Raw genomic sequence first — 18,095 nt, forward strand, 5'->3', positions numbered from 1 at the left:
TGGTAGTCCCTTGATGACACATCATACAGGCAGGAGTGCTGTTGCCACAGCTCCACGAACCTTTCCTCCATCTCATAATTCCACCTAGCAGCACCATCATCTCTTATTTGTTTCACCATGTTTGAAACATGTGTATGAAAGAGCTTCTGTGCTGCTATTGGTCAACGTCACCAATGTGACAGAACTCGTCGTGGACGACGGGAAACAAATTAAACATGCTAGTCTTTCTGTCGTGATGTCGTGAAGCATCGCAGACGCGGAATCGGTTGTCGTCCACTATCAAGACTTTGTAAAAGAGCATAATAGGACCCCTTTAAGGTATAATCATTTACAACATACCAATCATGAAATAAACAACACAGGTGAAGAGTATGGTGGGGACTGTGCGCTGAGTGATGATGTCAGACAGGATCTTAGACAGGAAGTAGACAGACACTCTGTAGTATCCACTTGTGTATTCATGACTACAAAAAAAGTAAATAAATAACATGCCAATTTACACTGTAGAGGTGGAACAGAAGATGCATCTGAACCTGCATCTAAAAAAGGTGTTTACACAGAATGAATCACAGAGATTAAGTAGAGAAATAATGTTAATTATAAATAAAATGATAAATATAGAAACGTTAAATTATGTATTTAAAATATAATGATCTTTAATTATATTTTCATTTATTTGAATTATATTTTTCATTTTTAAATTGTACATTTATTATATATTGTAATAAACATTTTAATTCTAATAAAATAGTTAAAATAGCAATAATAATAAAAACATACTCTTTAATGGCATATTTAAAAACAAGTTTAAGACTGAACCAAAACTGCATCAAAGCAGCTTTTTGATATTAGGGACTGAGCCAGTTTTTTATGCAGCACTGCATTATTACAGATCATTTAGAAACATTTGGTCATTTGGATATGCAGAAACAGAAATAAAACCACTCGCAAGAACTTCTTTTCAGTTTCTCATTATGTATGGGTGCTTATTTGCTTGAAAATATACTCCGTAGTAGCAAATCAAATATTTCTTGAGCTTTTCTAAATGTCAAACAGGTGTTGAAGCACTCACATAAACAGTCTGTGCTCGGTGATGAAGAGTTCGGCAGCCGAGAGTGTGCTGAAACACTGATTCGTTGTGATGAAGAACAAAACACCAAACCTGAAACGAAAATGGTGACATTTGCATTTAATAGTAAATCTTGCTTGTTTTTCTTCTCAGTGTACTCAAACTGTTTATGTACAAAGTATGTTAAGTACATTTTACAAGTATACTGTATGTTCTTTATCAGAATAGTTTCATTGTAAGTCTTCACATTTATTTCACTGCATTTTTAAGGATAATATCATAGGTTTTACGCTAAGTACAGGATATATAGAAATAGTACAGGATTTGCATACTTTGTCCAGAATAATGTGAAGCTTTATACGCAGACACACAGCTTTAATAAAGGCATTAAAATAAAGTCACTCAATTCCATTTACTTGAGAACGATTATCTCACCTATTTTGTATGCCACTCTGGTCATCTTTAACTCCATAGAAGATTGCACCAACAATGGCAGCCATGAGGGTCGTGACAGCCAGCTGCCAAAAATAAAGATCGTAATTCAAGCAGTGTGCTCTATGATTTCAATGTAACTGACACATGAACATGCTTTCATTAAGATATTACTTTGAAGGTAAATCTAGAAATACGTAAAGAAAATGCATAGGAAATAACTACTATCAAATCAAATGAACCAGTTACACAAATTGAACATCTTGGCATCCGCACACAAACGGCTGAGCATGATCATTGACTCACTAAAGGTAATAGGCAGGAGGAGTGACAGGCAGCGAGTTTGACAATAATCTCTTGACAGCTTGTGAGTGTCTGAGCAGTGTGAAAGTCGTTCCCAGGGTAAAAGGCTAAGCAAATACAGCAGAGCTGACGATGATAAACCACTCTTCAATCCTGATGTCGAGGCGCCAGCGCTCAACTAACTCCAGTCAGGTGATGGTCTGATAGACACCATTCTGTTACGCTTGCGAGACGTTTCTCCACACTGCATGGTGAGACCCAGATCACAACAGTCACCAAATCCGCTTAGCTTTGACTTCGAGAAATTAGTCGAAAGCCTCTAGGAGCAATCAGCTGTTAATAATTTGCAAATCGAGGGCTCCTCTGATGGTATTTGGTGGTTAATGAGCATTTTAAGTCTCCAGAAAGTCTCTTTCGAGGAAAATCTGGAGCGGGATGGTGGTTGGGAGGAGGGAGGGAATGGATCTAAACCATTGGGCAATAAATGTTTTAGTGTAATATGTCCCTACATTCCCTAAGCTGAATGCTTGAATCTCATGAAAACATGAGCTGGTTACATTACAAAAGAAGGAATTATTATCACACTTTATTTTAAGGTCCAGTTCTCGCTATTAACAAACCGTTAACTACGACTTGCCTCAATTAACTCCTAATTTGCTGCTTGTTTATAGTTAGTAAGGTAGTTGTCAAGTTTAGGTATTGGGTAGGATTAGGGATATGCACAATATGTGCTTTATAAGTACTAATAAACAGCCAATATTTTAATAAATGGCATGCTAATAAGCAACTAGTTAATAGTGAGAATTGGTCCCTATACTAAAGTGTTACCAGAATTGTGTTTTTCATTAAAAAGATGAAGTCTATATTAGAACCATTAGATTTAGATGATTTCACATTATTTTCATAATTAAGATTTCTCAAGATTTAGTTTTGTTTGTGTAATTACCATCACTCTCGATTTCCATACTACAATTCTCCGTACTGCGATACAGGAATAAAGTAAAAATTACTGCCAAGCATAATTGTACTATAAGGCAGAAAATAATTGTTCTATAAGAAAATCATAATTGTACTACAAGGCAGACAAAAAATAAATAAAAGGCAGTACAATATTTACCATAAATATTTTAACATTTTTCTGGCATTACAGTAATAGGAATTGGGAGGAAAATACAAATATAGAAACTAATGGACCTAATAACAGGCTTTATTTTCTTTATGCAAAATATAATTTCATACTATACTAAAAAATAATTTAGATTTTGGGGTGATATAGAAATTGTATAAAATTAGAAATCTAAACTATTTACATTTTGATGTATTTTTAAATACATCACTCTTTTGGTTTTGGGGTCACATTGTTTTAAAAAGAATAAAATAAGAAATTAATTTATATTTTTAGAAATTAATATATATAATGCTTGTAACTGAAAATGTAAACAATTTAGAGGAAGGTCAGACAGATCAAAGCCATATAAACGGTGGTACCTGTGCTACTGAAGTCTGAGGGTTCAGCATTAGACTCCAGAAGGTTCTCCACAACACCCAGTGGAGCTGGTGGAAGAAAGAGCTGTTGTAGGTGATGGAGTGACACTTGGCTCTGATGTTGTTGTCTTTGGCCCGGGTGATGCGCTCTAGCTCAGCTTTGATGCTCCGCGCATAACTGCAGTTTTTGTACTTCTCCACCAGCTGATCCTCAATAGACTGCTGGCTGACGGCAGCCACTTCAAACTCGAAATCTGCCAACAGCATTACACACAAGTTCATTTAAGTGATACACAATTCATAATCTACACTGCTGAAGACAAATTGTTGACAACACTAATAATATATGAACCCAACAGCTTATGTCTTTTATTATTTATGGCCAAATGCTTTGTAAATGCCTTTTAACTAGAAGCAAGACGTGTTATTGGCATTTGTTGGCATGTTTTCCATTACATATCTGATGAGGAAATCACTTAAGCCAATCTGGCTCCTCAAAATCCATTTCAATAGCAAGATAACCAAGTACCTCCATTATTCTGAATCTTTGTCATGTTGACAGCTGCAGAGCTGCCATTAATGATGTCCAAGAAGAAATCAGCCGGGTTATTATGAGCTTCACAAGCATATCCTACAATATCATTTGAAAAAACACCATTAAGTTAAGAAATATTAGTATTTAAAATATTGTATTTCTGTAATACATTCAGCTCTTTCAACTAATAATATTTTAAACCGATTAGAAACTTTTAGAGATTTAAGTCATTGTATCTGTAGATTATTCTACCAATGTTGGCAAAGTAGTCTAGAGCATCTTGAGTGGGTCCGTGATAAACTTGTTTGCCGTTGACCAACAGCGTGAGGCTGTCAAAGAGCCGGTAAATGGAGTATCGCGGCTGATGAACAGACATGATGATGGTGCGTTCCTGACCGGCCATTCTGAAAACAAACAGACACAGGGTTGAGGTGGTAAAACAACATTACTTCTGTAAGGAAATTAACACTTAATTATAATTAATTTCGGTAACACTTTATTTTAAGGTGTCCTTGTAACATGTCCTACGTTACATGTTGACGGCAAACTAACACGTGCATTCTGCGCATGCGTGAGAGGAATTAACTGTCTATATCAGCAGCTATCAATAGTATATATTCGTCATTCAAATGGAGAAACCGAAACAAAGATATACGAGATAAACGCAGATATATACGAAACGTAAACAAAGCAGCGCTTGCTTACCATTTTGAATATCAGTAACGTTGAACAAACTAGCCCGACCGTCGCTCACTCGTGTGTCCCGGCCTTAACTCTAACTATATAGTAAGTGCATGTTGTTAATTAATATTACTCAGTACTTAAATGTATAATTACACTGTAACAAGGACACCCTAAAATAAAGTGTAACCTTAATTTCAAATAAATGCTGTTCTTTTGGACTTTATGCATCATTGTTTTTTACAAAAATATTAAGCATCTCAGCTGAGCATTAATAATACCAGCATATTAGAGTGATTTCTGAAGGATCATGTGACACTGAAGACTGGAGTAATGATGCTGAAAATTCAATACATCTTCAATAATCTCTAAAATATATTAAAATAGGAAGTTTGAATACATTTTTTAAAATTGTAATAAAGTTTTTACTGTATTTTGGAACAAATTAAGCCTTGGTGAGCAGAACATACTTTTTTCTAAAACATTATTTAAAAATAAATAAATAAATCGAACTGACCTCTAACTTTTGAATGGTAGTTTATATGATAACTTGTATATCTCAGAAATGGGTACTGAGAACTGAAGCTCAACCAATGGCTGCTTCATTTTACAAATGTATTTTTACAATGTCTGCATATGAATATACAGACCTCTTCAGCAGCAGGAGCACAGAATAAGCCGTACTAGCGTCCAGACCAGTGGTGGGCTCGTCCAGAAACAGCACAGAGGGGTCTATGATCAGCTCCATCCCAATGCTGGTCCTCTTCCTCTCGCCACCTGAGATACCTCGGATCAGCTGCGTGCCCACCTGTACAGACATACACTTCTGGTTTATATCCTTTGGGATACTAGTGAGGTTCTGTGTAATACTTGACATGAAATATAAAGCAGTTTCTTACATGCTAGAATTCATTCCAAAAGGATGATTAAAAATGGCGAATAATATGGAGGCCAATTACAAAATTTTATATATACTAAATATATTATATATACTACTTCAACCTTTGCATCAGCGACTTTGTTGAGGGCCAGCTCTGAGATGAGGTGGTTCACTCTCGCCTCTTTCTCTCCTGGACTGATTTGGGAGGACAAACGTAGCGCGGCTGAGAAACAGAGGTTTTCTCTCACCGTCAGAGTCCCCATCACTATGTCATCCTTAACACATAACCACAAATGTCAGAATCCCAATATACTGTCCTACACCTTATAAGCATTTAAGCATCAAAAAGATCTCACATCTCAATATAGTGATCATGCATTGTACCTGGACAACATAACCAGAAAGACATTTGAAATTAGGTGGCTGTAGGGCTCCGTTGATGAGAACTTCACCAGAAAGTCCTGCAGGATCCTTCCGGGCTGCGAGTACATCCAAAAAACTGAGAGAGCGAGAGAGAGAGAGAGCGAGAGAGAGAGAGAGAGAGAGAGGAGGACTCCATTTGAGGTTGATAATAATGTTTCATTAGCATTCATCTAATTGATTCCACATCACTGTCAGGAGAGATACTCCAAAAGCTTGTTAAAACAAATCCAGAATCCATTTGGCACTGATCTCTTATTAAGATGTGTAGAAGTCAAATAGGTACTCACGAAGATTTGCCACTTCCCGTAGGACCCAAAATAGCATTTAAACCAGGTCTCATGATCCCACTGAAAAGGGAGATAAAAATGAGATTATGTTCATGTCACTAGATATGGAATTCATCAGGCACTGTGGAAAAAATGAGGCACACTTAAGTCTAAAAGTAGAGTGCCATGAGCAAATGCTGCTCGTCTAAGCAATGAATCTGAATGTCACTGCATGGCTGACGAAACACTTATTAGATTTGAAATGCTTATCAAACTATAATACGGTTAAAACTAGGTTTAACCAAGTCTTTTATTAGGTCAAGATCACACTTGACTGCATTTAACCCTGGTGATTTGTAAGCCAAGAGATCAAGAGATTAGACTCACAAACCCATTCATAATATCATATAATTGACACTAACACTACAGAGAAGAATGTCCAAAGAAACTATGCGCTTGGCTCTGGGAAATGTCAAGCTCGTTTAATGCCTTTAGAAGCAGCATTTTGGTCTTCTGCTCTCCATTGTTCTGGTGAACACATGTAAAGGTAAAAGGGTTTTATACAGCCTCATGCCACAGGAGAATCTATTGATGTTTCTTTGATGTCACAAGAGACCTTTTGTATGCTTCATATGACAGAGGAGAATTTTCTCCGTTTCTGTGAGGCCATAAGAAAAGTTTTAAGATCCATAGATGCCACTGTACAAAGTTCAATGTTTTTTATTGATTTATTTTTTATGCCAATGACTATGGAAACCCGTTTCCGCCACTGAATAAAAAATAAAATAGGTAATTGCGACTTTTTATCTCACAATTCGGACTTTTTTTCTCAAAATTGCGTGATATAAACTCGCAATTGCGAGTTAAAAAGTCATAATTGAGAGATATAAACTCACAATTCTGAGAAATAGTCAGAACTGCGAGATATAAACTCACAATTCTGACTTTTTTTCTCGCAATTACGAGTTTATATCTCGCAATTCTGACTTTTTTTCTCAGAATTGTGAGATATAAACTCGCAATTGCGAGTTAGTCAGAATTTTGAGATATAAACTCGCAATTCTGAGAAGATATCAGTCTCCCCCCACCCCCCTCAAAATTGGACTTTAACTCGCAATTGTGACTTTATATCTCGCAATTCTGACTTTATAGCTCGCAATTGTGAGTTTATATCATGCAATTCTGAGAAAAAAAGTCAGAATTCTGACTTTATATCTCGCAATTCTGACTTTATAGCTCGCAATTGTGAGTTTATATCATGCAATTCTGAGAAAAAAAGTCAGAATTCTGACTTTATATCTCGCAATTCTGACTTTTTAACTCGCAATTGCGAGTTTATATCTCACAATTCTGACTTTTTTTTTCACAGAATTGAGATATAAACTCAAATTGCGAGATAAAAAGTCAGAAAAAAAAGTCGCAATTACCTTTTTTTAATTTTTTTATTCAGTGGCGGAAACGGGCTTCCATAAATGACCCCTAATCACATTGTGAGGCAAATATATTTGCAGTATTATTTATATAAAATATAGTATATAAGTAACATGTTCTTGAACACATGCTTCACAAAATGATGCTAATTTATTTATGAACTAGGTTGTCAATAAAATAGTTACAATTAATTTAGTGATTTGAAAGCAGGACAATGCTACTATTGCCATAGGAGAACCTTTATAAATTTCTTTTTTGCCATAGAAGGTCTTTTGATGTCATAGGAGAGAACCTTTTTTAAATTCCTATGTTGCCATAGAGATAAAGTTCTTATGATGTCATAGGAGAAACTTTTTTTTTATTTCAATGATGCAAAAAGAGAATATTTGAATATTCTCATGTTATTGAATACATGAATAGAACTAATATAATGATGGAAAAAAAGGTTGTAAGAACATAAGAAGCTCATCTGAAAAAGATGTTGAGACGCTCCAACGGAAAATTAACCTTTAACATATTGAAGTGTGTAAATGAGCTCTAATCATTATTCATTTGACCTTTTAGTCTGTGCGATACTGACTCACTTGAGGTCCACCAGAATCTCTTTATGGACTGTTGTCTTCCTGCAGATGGGTCCGCTCTTCTGCTCCACTCTATAACGGATGCTGTGGAAACTGACAGTAGCTCCATGTTGCTTCTTTATGAGTTCCATGGCAATGACATTTGACCCAGACATCCCATTTCTGCCCGTCTCCTCAGGGATTTGATCATGCTCAAAGACAGCATTATCAGTCATCTTCTGACAAGTTTTCTCCCTTAGAAGACATACGCAATATGAAAAAGAGAAGAAATGTGCTTAATTTGTACGTAGGTGCAAAAACAACAAAAACGTTAGTGTTGCCCTAAAATAAATATAGCTCAAGCTTCAATTTACAGTATTAATACAACATAGGTGAAACATTAGAGAAAGATGCTTACCTCCTCGCGCCGCTGCAGTGACCGCTGGACGTCTGGGGTTTAAGCTCTTCTCAGGAGTATCAGATGGGGGGGGGAAAAATCAAATCTGACTGAGGCAGTGAAGCAGAGATCTTATATAGATGGAGCGGAGGGAGGGATTTGGGGACAGGAATCAGGGTTTAAACCTCCATTGAACATTTTCCTGTATTACATTTACTGGAACACAAAATAAATTTTTAATAATGAAATAAAGAGAAGTTTGTTGAGACGAGCCTTTTGATGACCACTTGAATATCATATAAAGTAGATCAAACAACAAATAAACAGGCAAACATAAATCATGTTTATCCAACAGAGATCTTTCTGGTGAAACTTTATTCACAGCTGCATTATACTTCACAATAAACTGCATATCAATAAAGCGAAGTTAGGTCCATATATAGAGCAGGAAACACTTGCAGTTGTTTTACAGATTGTTCTGGGCAAGATTCATGCACAGTTGTATTAACACTGAATATAATACATTCTGACAGAAACATATCAATTGAAGAACAGTACATTCGAAAAAAAGACCCCTATCGTACTGGATGTGCTTTTGGACCTTAAAGAGGAAGACATTAAAGGAAAAAGGCTGTTAAAAGTCTAAAATGAGAGTAAATGCTGATGAGAATGCCATGAGAGTTAATGCAGAAATCAATAAATCAAAAAACAGCATCAAAATATGAACCAGTCCTGCAGACGTGAACAAAGATACCGACTAGTTGAGGTCACATGTGTACGGCTCTACAAATAAAAATCACTGGAAATCAGAGATTACGACAGAAGCCGTTCCGATTAAAAGCTTTAGGTTTTAAAGTTACAGCAGAATGCCTGCGATTACAATCATATCAGTGGATGAATGAATGAAATTTCACATTTCTGCTTTAACTAGGAGACTTAAAAGAAAAGATGTATTTAAATATAATATACAATCACATATACCATAGAGTTAACTGTCCATCATGTACATTATATAAATAACATAAAACAAATATCTGGACTTTGCTCTATGCATTGTAGGGAATACCACTGAACTGTACAATCTGAACAAAAATAGTTTAGTAACACTAAACAAGCACAAGTCACAGTTTAAAACTTCAGTTATAAACCTAAAGTTGAGTTCCTTACCAGAACGACTCAGAAAAGAACAATGTTTATGGAAAAGGCACAGCAAAAATCATTGATTCGTTTGCAAAATGGTCCTCAAGTTAAGTTGCAAATTCACTTAAGTAGGAATTTTTCTTAGAGTAGCTTTAAAATTGCTGGTTGTTAACCTGGAATAAAGCATGAATGAATATTCACACTACGAATAGGAGACAACGTTATAGAAATATGTGCTTGCACAAGGAATAGGAGTCCATACTTCAGTATGTACAGTGGTCTAACTCTGTAAATATGAGCTTATGAATTTGCACAGCCATCAGACAAAGCATGTAGACCACTGAAATGTGCTTCTGCGTGTCATTTAACACTCAAAGACTAGAGTTATGAGGATTTCAAAAATATGGAACCTCCCAAAATCTGAAAGTGCTTAAAATTCCTGTTCTGAAAATGAAATGAGATTCACAATAACAGTATGGAGAATAATTGTTGATTCCACTATAGCACACTATTCTAAAGTATAGTATCTGCGAAAGTGAAAACCAGAACTGAAGTAACCAAATGAAAGATAGCACCACAGGTTAGGAGCTAAAAGCGGGAAAGAACCATTTTCAAGACAAGGATGAACTCGAACCTCAGAGGAACTTTAACTCCAGCGGTTCAGAAAACCGCTTCTCTAGGCAAAATAGCTCTGTATCATTCTGTTGAGTCAATATCAACTCCAAAACCACATTAAATGTGGATTCTGGCTGTAATGGTCTTTTTTGAGGTGATCCTCACAGGATGGATTAGGAGAATATTGCACATTGGTAAATTCAGACTAGGGAGTCACTTCTGTGTAACAGTTAAACCATCATTGTCTTCTTATTTTTGATTAGGCCCAACGGCCACTGGAGACGAAACTGCGACTGAAGGAGAAGCTCACCTCAGAGCTTTTGTGTTTGCCCCAGGCACCGAACGGCACCACAATGATAGTGCTGTTGTCTTCAGATCCGTATTGAAGAGCCTGAGAGAGACAGAAGAGTATGACAAGGAAAAAACCTATGAAGTTATTTAAACCTGCCGCATTCACTATAAATACAAGAATCAATGATGCTGTACGAGTACTCTCACATCATGGTAATAGTACATAATATCACAGTATATAGTTGTTTTTGCTGGACATTCAAAAAAGGTTTAGAAATCAAAATAACCAGGAGTCAATTTTATTTGTGTCCTTTTTGTAAACAATCTACCTAATCAGCACTTTACAAAAGAATTGTTCTTTATCTCATTTGATTACTTTCATTTTTTATTTAGAACTCTGATACACACTAAAAAAAAAAAAAAAAGACATCTAAATATCTGGGGTAAAATTAGCAATCATCTAACAATTTTATGTTCCCATAAAGGGCTGAAGGTGGTAATAACTAGAACATATACTAAAACAATAATGGTGGATGTTGGATTCTATGACTCACCTGCTCAGATATGCATTGCGCAGCCTCTTTAGGGTCGTTACATTGGTTAATGATGTTACAGATCTCCTGACTGTTCATGATGAAGTTGATGCCATCAGTGGTGAGTGCCAGAAAGGAGTCGTGGACGTGATGCAACTGACAATACAGGTAGACTTACATCAATACAACTCGAAATATAAATTGCATTTGAATATTTATTTAAATTATTTCATTTCAAAGATAATTATATTTATTTTAAAATATTTTATAAATGTAAAAAATATTTACTCAAAAGTACTCAATATAAAATTGTATGCACACATATTAGGGCTGCAAGTCGATAAAATTTTTTAACCTAATTAATTACATGATGTGTTGATTAATCTAATGAATTGCAAATAAAATTTGGCTGTGAAAATACCCTCAAAAGATTATTTAAAGCCATTATTGTGTTAAATGAGAAATTATCAAGTAGACATGACAAATAGTAGCTTTAGAAAGAAAGATTTTATTTGATTCGACAAAGTTTATTACATATAAATGTTTAGGCTACAACGGCCTAACATAAACTATGGAACATAAAAGAAGATAATTTGAGATTCAGATTTTTTTGTTCATGCAATGGAAGTCATTGGTAACCAAAACAGCTTCGTTACCAACAGTCTCCAAAATACCTTCTTTTATGTTGCACAAAAGAAAGTAAGTAATTCAAGTTTGAGTAAATGACAATTTAATTTTCTTGGGTGAACTATCCCTATAATTATTTTTTATTTTTTTTATGAAATACTCTAAATAAGAAACTAAAACTGCCAGTAGGTGGCGATAAATGTCTTTATGAGTCATTCATTCATTTGATTAATTCAAACGGCTGATTCATTCAGTAATTCAGTAAACGGCTCACTTTATGAATGGGCCTTTGAATCATTGATTCACCCGATTCGTTCAAAGCGCGGATTCATTCAGAAAATAAACATGCATAACGATTCTGCTGTGGCTTTATAGGTAATATTTTTGTTGGCAAAACTGGTCACAAAAATATAACACAATATTAACTTCTTATTTACTGAACTGTTGTATAAAATCACATTTGCACTCGGGACAAACAGCACTTGTGTGATATCGCTTGTCATATGACATAAATATGACACAAAAACTCATACAGAGGCATTTTTGCCCAAATATCTTGAATTTTAGGGCATAACTGCATTTATGGAGTTGTTGCCCTGCATCATATTTGTCAACAGTCAACTGTATGAAATGAAGATGACTATATATATATATATATATAATATATAATATTTATATACAAAATATTATATACAATATATTATATTATGAAAATGTAAAAAATGTAATTATGATCATTACATTTTGAATATGTGAAAGTGAATTTAAAAGAAAAAGTTCTCACTGAAATCCTCTTAGTCTCTGGTTCTGCGATGACACCTGACGTTTTGAGGTCGAAATCTCCAATGCTGCGAGTCATGGCCAGTCTGCCATTGACGTGAGGCTGACCCAAACTGTTCCACGTAATACAACCTCCAGTCTTCCGTATCCTTCAGAAACAAACACATGGTGATCAAAACACATGCGCTCTGCAATGCGATGTCTCAGTCTGCTCAGAGCAGTAAGTGTACCTCTCTTTTTCATCCTTTCTCTCAGGCGTGTGATCCACAGTGAGTTTGAGGGCTTTGCCTTTGCGGCACAGCATGGCTCGGCTGTCCCCCACGCTGCCCACCACCAGCTCAATCCCATCTCTCAGCAGGGCCACAGTGGCCGTGGTCCCTGCACTCAACAGAGAGGCTGTAACACACCAGAGAGCGAGGCAGAACGGTTAGTTTGAGATGCGTTGAAGGTCACAGAAACAGTATAACATGAAATATAGAGTTTGCATCTTTTTTAGCACAATCACACACAGAAACTAAACAGCTATTTACTTAGTCCTGTTCTTAGATTTGCATGTAATGCTAGTGCACTATACTACACAATACTGTGCATATTTATGAGATAGGTACACATTGCTTTGGTAATCAAGCGTCTGATAAAAACAATTGTAAACTGAAACAAGAAAAGGGAGTTTCCAAAAGAGATGTACTGAAGTGGTCAAGGCAAGCAGGTAGCATTGTGCCTTTTTGACTAGCTAAGGCACATAGGACGCGCGTTAGAAAAGTAAACACCATTGTTTAGGCAAAACATTATGCTTAGCATAGAAAAAAAGCATTAAAAAGCATAAAAGCAATTGATTTTAAGAGGTACATCTCTTTTTAGCAAATAGCATTTCTTCACTGAAAATGACTCCCACAGTAAATATTCTACAATGTGCTTTACTCTGACATCAAATAAAACTAGTGTTATCCATATACAAAAAACAAGCTTTGAACACAACTAATCAATCAATTTCCAGAAACCAACACATGTGAAGAAGGCAGAGCACAGTAAAGAGAGATAAAGAGAAAGACAGAAAGGAAAGAAAGAGAAAGGTCAGGAACCTTCCAAAAGTCCACGCAAGGACCCGCTGGAGCAATCTAACCCTCCGGCCTCCATAAAGGTACCGCAGAGCTGCAGCTCTTATAGGGGTAAGCTGGGTCCGCGGCTGTTGTAAATATAACACGCACACACACAGGGCAAGATTGGACATGTCACGCAGCAGGCCAAACTAGTGGGCCGCACACTACATGAATATGATGGACCTAGTGTAATCGTATTTATTCCATCACAACAGCATTTCATATCCTTATCAACAAAGATGAATCTAAAAAAAAAAAAAAACTTTTTTTTTAAACTACGCATTTATATTATATACTAAAGGTGGGACTCAAAGGTCATCTTCGATACTCTTTCAATTCAAGATGATGCTATAATTACTGATGCATACATTTTTTCAGCAACAGCATTAGGTGCTAATTTTTACTATATTAAGGTTTATAGGCTAAATCTCCGTTAAGATGAACAGAAATGAAATAAATGTGTAATAACTTAGAGGTTTAACTTAAATAACGTTTGTTAATATCAATTAGTGCACATCACTTTTCAGCCCTAAAACACAAATAGAAAAAAACAATAATAAAAATAAAATACTAATTCCTATTATCAATTGATAAAGGTTCTGCATGCCACAGCGCAGATATCTGACTAGTTACGACAACTGTCCAGTTGCAAGCGGAGTAAAGGAGCAAACATTTTCACTAAAATATAAATTTTGATAACACACTTGTTGTTTCATGCTAAATTTGTTTAGCAAATACTTTCGGAAAATCATTTAGGATATTCTTATAAAAACAGCAACTATGAAGCACAGTTCCCTAAATTTACATAAAAACGACATATGACGTTTAAAAAAAACAAATATATATATATATATATATAAAAATATCTGCCATTTATGTATTTATTTTTATAATAAAAGGTTTGCTAATTATTTGCATTGTAAAAATACTGATGCATCTAGGAATCATTTTTTAACCCACCCCTAGTATACACAAGCATGTAAGTGCTATCTATGTTGTTGGGATGGATGCATTTTACAGAGCCAAAGAGAAATCTGTGAATAATTATGACAAGATTATAAAGGTCTTCACTGCTCTGTATAAGGGATCACTGTCAAAATCATGCATTTAGTCTGCATTGTCATGTTCTGTTCATAAATGTCCATTTGGCTCTGTTACATGTTTACCTGATGCATCAAAGCAATACTTATTTAAGACTCTAAAACAACAGCTGAGAGACTAAGCATGCTTAAAAAACAAATAAATCAGTAAAATAGGACCTACCATCTGCACTGAAGTGAAGATGCCTTGCTAACGCTTTGTCCACCTCAAGAAACGCTTTGGTTAAAACTAATTCCAAGTTATTCTCCTCTTCTGCAATGTCTCTGAAACACAAATAAAAAATGCAATATAAACAGTTAGTTATTGTGAAACACCACATGCCCCGATTCAGAAGCCCATAATGGAATGGTTTAAACAGGTTTAGATACTCAGTCCTCTTGAAGGAATTCCAAGAACTAGCCTCATGTTAGTAAATACAGAGCTTGCGTCACGACAAAGCTCTACGTGAGTAAAATCATGAGCATTTGTTGTATATGAAACATCTTGCATATTCTTGCAAAATTCAGAAAACAGAGATATAAAAAAATAAAATACAAACCCACTAATTAAATATTTCACCCAAAAATTTAACTTGATGAAAATGTAGTTTCTTCATCTACACAGTTTTGGAGAAATTTTGCATTACATCACTTGCTCACCAATGGATCCCCCGCAGTGAATGGGTGCCGTCAGAATTAGAGTCCAAACAGCTGATAAAAACATCACAATAATCCACAAGTAACCCACACAACTCCAGTCCATCAATTAACAACTTGAAGCAAAAATCTGTGTTTTTACATCAAGACATTCTTAACTTATAATATTAATAATATTGCTTTATAAAGAGGAAAACTTTCTGAAACAGGAGAGAAATATACTGGTGGGTTTTGATGTGAGATTAAAATGGATTTGTTTCACCATTCACTTTTCTGCATGGAGCTTTTCATTTCACAAGACATTAACTGATGAACTGGAGTCATGTGGATTATTGTAATGTTTTTATCAGCTGTTTCAACTCTCGCTCTGACGGCACCCATTCACTACAGAGGATCCACTGGTGAGCAAATGATGTAATGCTGAATTTCTCCAAATCTGTTCTGATAAAGAAACGAACTCCTCTACAATCTTGAATGGCCTAAGGGCGAGTAAAATCTCAGCGAATTTTTATTTTTACAGTGGTGACCAACCTGATTAGAACACTAGTATTTTCACCAGCTAAAAATGGTTTTAAGTCAGTTATTTCTATCTTTTGCTGTAGTGTGTCAGTAGGCAAAATGAATGTTTAGAAATGTAAACTGATATTTCCTACTGACACACTAACTGACTTAAAACCATTTCTTTAGCTGGTGAAAATACTAGTGCTCTAATAGTTTTGGCCACCACTGTAGTTGAACTATTCCTTTAGAACTACTGATCCTTACTTAATATGCTTCTCTATGTTTCTGTGGCAGAATTCAGCAGCCTCTGCACCTCCGTGCCCATCAAACACTGCAAAGTACATGATGTTGTCCGTCATCTGCGATAGCTGATAGCGGTCTTCGTTCACCTTTCGCTGGCCAATCTGCGATGCGCAGCCCACCTTGGATAGGCTAACTTTGGGAATGGGTTTACCATATCGGATGCTCGACGGAAGCAAGATGGGCTCATCAATGCGGTTGTCCCAGATCCCAAAGGAGTCCCAGGTAGTTGGAAGGCCACTGCTGTCCGGATCAAAGCGAGAGTTGCTGCACCGAGGAGATGATGGCGTGTGTAGAGTCCGTTTCGGGTCTTCCTGGTGGATGCCGGTTAGGCCGAGGGCAGCCCTGCCGCAGACACGGGATCCGCTGAGCGTGGCATATCGCACGAGAAGAGCCACTGACATACTCCGTGAAAGGATACCAAACTTTCTGAACAGGCAGTAAGAGTCTGAAACAAATGGCCCTTAAATATGCTTCAAAAATCAGCAGAGAACACTGGTCTCTGTAAATATTCAGTCTTGACCAGGAGTTCTCTGATAAACAAGGAAAAGAACAAATTAATTACTTGCCCTGAGTCTTGTTAATCCCTAGAGTGTACATACTATGCAACATGAAGCACGTAGCTTTCAGCTGTCTCAAAACGTAGCGAGATGCCTACACAGACAGCACGTTTTAGTCACCTATGATTTCCAAAAATAGCCACTTAGGTAGTCAGCTCACTGGGTTTTAAAACAAACCCTTAGTTTGAACACTAATAATATGCTTACAGCCCTCCCACTGAAGTCACTGATTAAAAACATGAGACACATGTATATAATACATGCCTAAAAATGCTGCATAGGTAGTCAGCTGGTTAGGTTATATGACAGTCTTTGTTTAAACACTAAACAGCGTGTTTACTGCCTGTGCCAATGGAGGCATTAAGTAACACTACAACTGTGCCCCACCCCCTATTTAATTCATACTACAATTCATACATTATAAACACATAACCTGCAAAAACAACATCAATACAGTCATTTCTAATGGGAATAACCAAATTATAGATACATGGGCGAAGAAACAACAAGTTAAATATGAATAGATGGTAAATAAACATGGCGCAACACTCCGTTTATAACAACATGCTAGCAAAACCTTCAACCCACTCTTTATTCAAGTTTTAAACAAAAATGATAACGCAAAATAGCTGAAGCAGATATAAATTATAGAATAAGCGGATTGTTGAGCGTAAACATTCATCACAGCACGCAAAATGGAGATTAATCCCCGAGCTTTCGGAGCTGGCGCTGCTAGCAAACGGATTTTCGCAACAGCAAAACGCGAATATTGTATAATTTCCAGACTTGATTTGCTACTTACCTTTAACTTGTATGATAACAATGATATCTGGTATGTAGTTGTTTAACTTAATGGGTTAATATATACGTAATATCGTACAGTAGGTCATTTCTTTTTAGCGTCGTTTTTTTTAGCTGCACACAATCCGCCTATGAAGGAATACATGTGAGCCAATCAGATCCCTCCATTTCGTCGGTGGGGTTCAATCAGATGATTGGCCAGACTAATGTGATTGACATGGATCTAAACCAATGAGTTTAGCGAAACTGTAGTAGTAGGCGTTCTAAACTCAGAAGCTTGTGGATATTGTTTATGTTTTAATTGCCTTTATAAAATGTCTCATAGCGATTAAATATTTATCTGAATTTAATCATACAGAGAACTATTGACATAAAAAGCTTGAAGAGGGATGTCATGTTATGCAGAATGACCATTCACGCTTTTGTATGGAAAACATGAATGTGAATTGTGACTTCCGAGTTTTCATTCCCTGGTATTTTACCTAACATCACCTTTATGTTCTGTGGAAAAACTGAAAGTCATTGTAGACAGGTTGTCCTATCCCACATCTAAAACATTTTCTTTCACTCGGTGTTAAAAACAACAGATATAGAAGATAAGATTCAATACTTTCATATTGTGGGAAGTCGAATAAGTAAGTATCGTTTA

At 36.0% G+C, this 18,095-nt stretch overlaps 3 protein-coding genes across 3 annotated transcripts in view; 1 reads left to right on the plus strand and 2 right to left on the minus strand.

The window, feature by feature from the left end:
• LOC107729352 (ATP-binding cassette sub-family G member 2-like) overlaps positions 1 to 8,570 on the minus strand; it is a 10,894-nt gene extending 2,324 nt beyond the window's left edge. Inside the window, exons 1-12 of the mRNA XM_016539828.1 lie at positions 8,484 to 8,570; positions 8,090 to 8,320; positions 6,096 to 6,155; positions 5,770 to 5,884; positions 5,508 to 5,660; positions 5,156 to 5,313; positions 4,077 to 4,228; positions 3,819 to 3,920; positions 3,293 to 3,543; positions 1,505 to 1,587; positions 1,073 to 1,162; positions 340 to 464 (exon numbers count right to left, since the gene is read on the minus strand). Coding sequence (XP_016395314.1) covers positions 340 to 464; positions 1,073 to 1,162; positions 1,505 to 1,587; positions 3,293 to 3,543; positions 3,819 to 3,920; positions 4,077 to 4,228; positions 5,156 to 5,313; positions 5,508 to 5,660; positions 5,770 to 5,884; positions 6,096 to 6,155; positions 8,090 to 8,301 — 1,501 coding nt within the window. The 5' untranslated portion in view covers positions 8,302 to 8,320; positions 8,484 to 8,570. The remainder of the gene's footprint in view (positions 1 to 339; positions 465 to 1,072; positions 1,163 to 1,504; positions 1,588 to 3,292; positions 3,544 to 3,818; positions 3,921 to 4,076; positions 4,229 to 5,155; positions 5,314 to 5,507; positions 5,661 to 5,769; positions 5,885 to 6,095; positions 6,156 to 8,089; positions 8,321 to 8,483) is intronic.
• Positions 1 to 13,324, plus strand: part of LOC107729350 (polycystin-2-like) — a 25,422-nt gene extending 12,098 nt beyond the window's left edge. Inside the window, exon 16 of the mRNA XM_016539823.1 lies at positions 12,704 to 13,324. Within this exon, the coding sequence (XP_016395309.1) occupies positions 12,704 to 12,721 (18 nt within the window). The 3' untranslated portion in view covers positions 12,722 to 13,324. The remainder of the gene's footprint in view (positions 1 to 12,703) is intronic.
• Positions 8,806 to 17,577, minus strand: LOC107729359 (protein phosphatase 1K, mitochondrial-like). Its single transcript, XM_016539839.1, has 7 exons — positions 17,448 to 17,577; positions 16,050 to 16,618; positions 14,812 to 14,912; positions 12,679 to 12,844; positions 12,453 to 12,597; positions 11,063 to 11,197; positions 8,806 to 10,608 (listed from the first exon to the last, which is right to left on the minus strand). Exons 2-7 carry the CDS (start codon positions 16,487 to 16,489, stop codon positions 10,477 to 10,479), a joined length of 1,119 nt encoding a protein of 372 aa, XP_016395325.1. The 5' UTR covers positions 16,490 to 16,618; positions 17,448 to 17,577; the 3' UTR covers positions 8,806 to 10,476.
• Positions 17,578 to 18,095: the final 518 nt, after the last annotated feature.

The sequence above is a fragment of the Sinocyclocheilus rhinocerous genome, unplaced genomic scaffold (genome assembly GCF_001515625.1).
Source record: "Sinocyclocheilus rhinocerous isolate Xijiao unplaced genomic scaffold, SAMN03320098_v1.1 scaffold1148, whole genome shotgun sequence".
Taxonomy (NCBI): Eukaryota; Metazoa; Chordata; class Actinopteri; order Cypriniformes; family Cyprinidae; genus Sinocyclocheilus; species Sinocyclocheilus rhinocerous.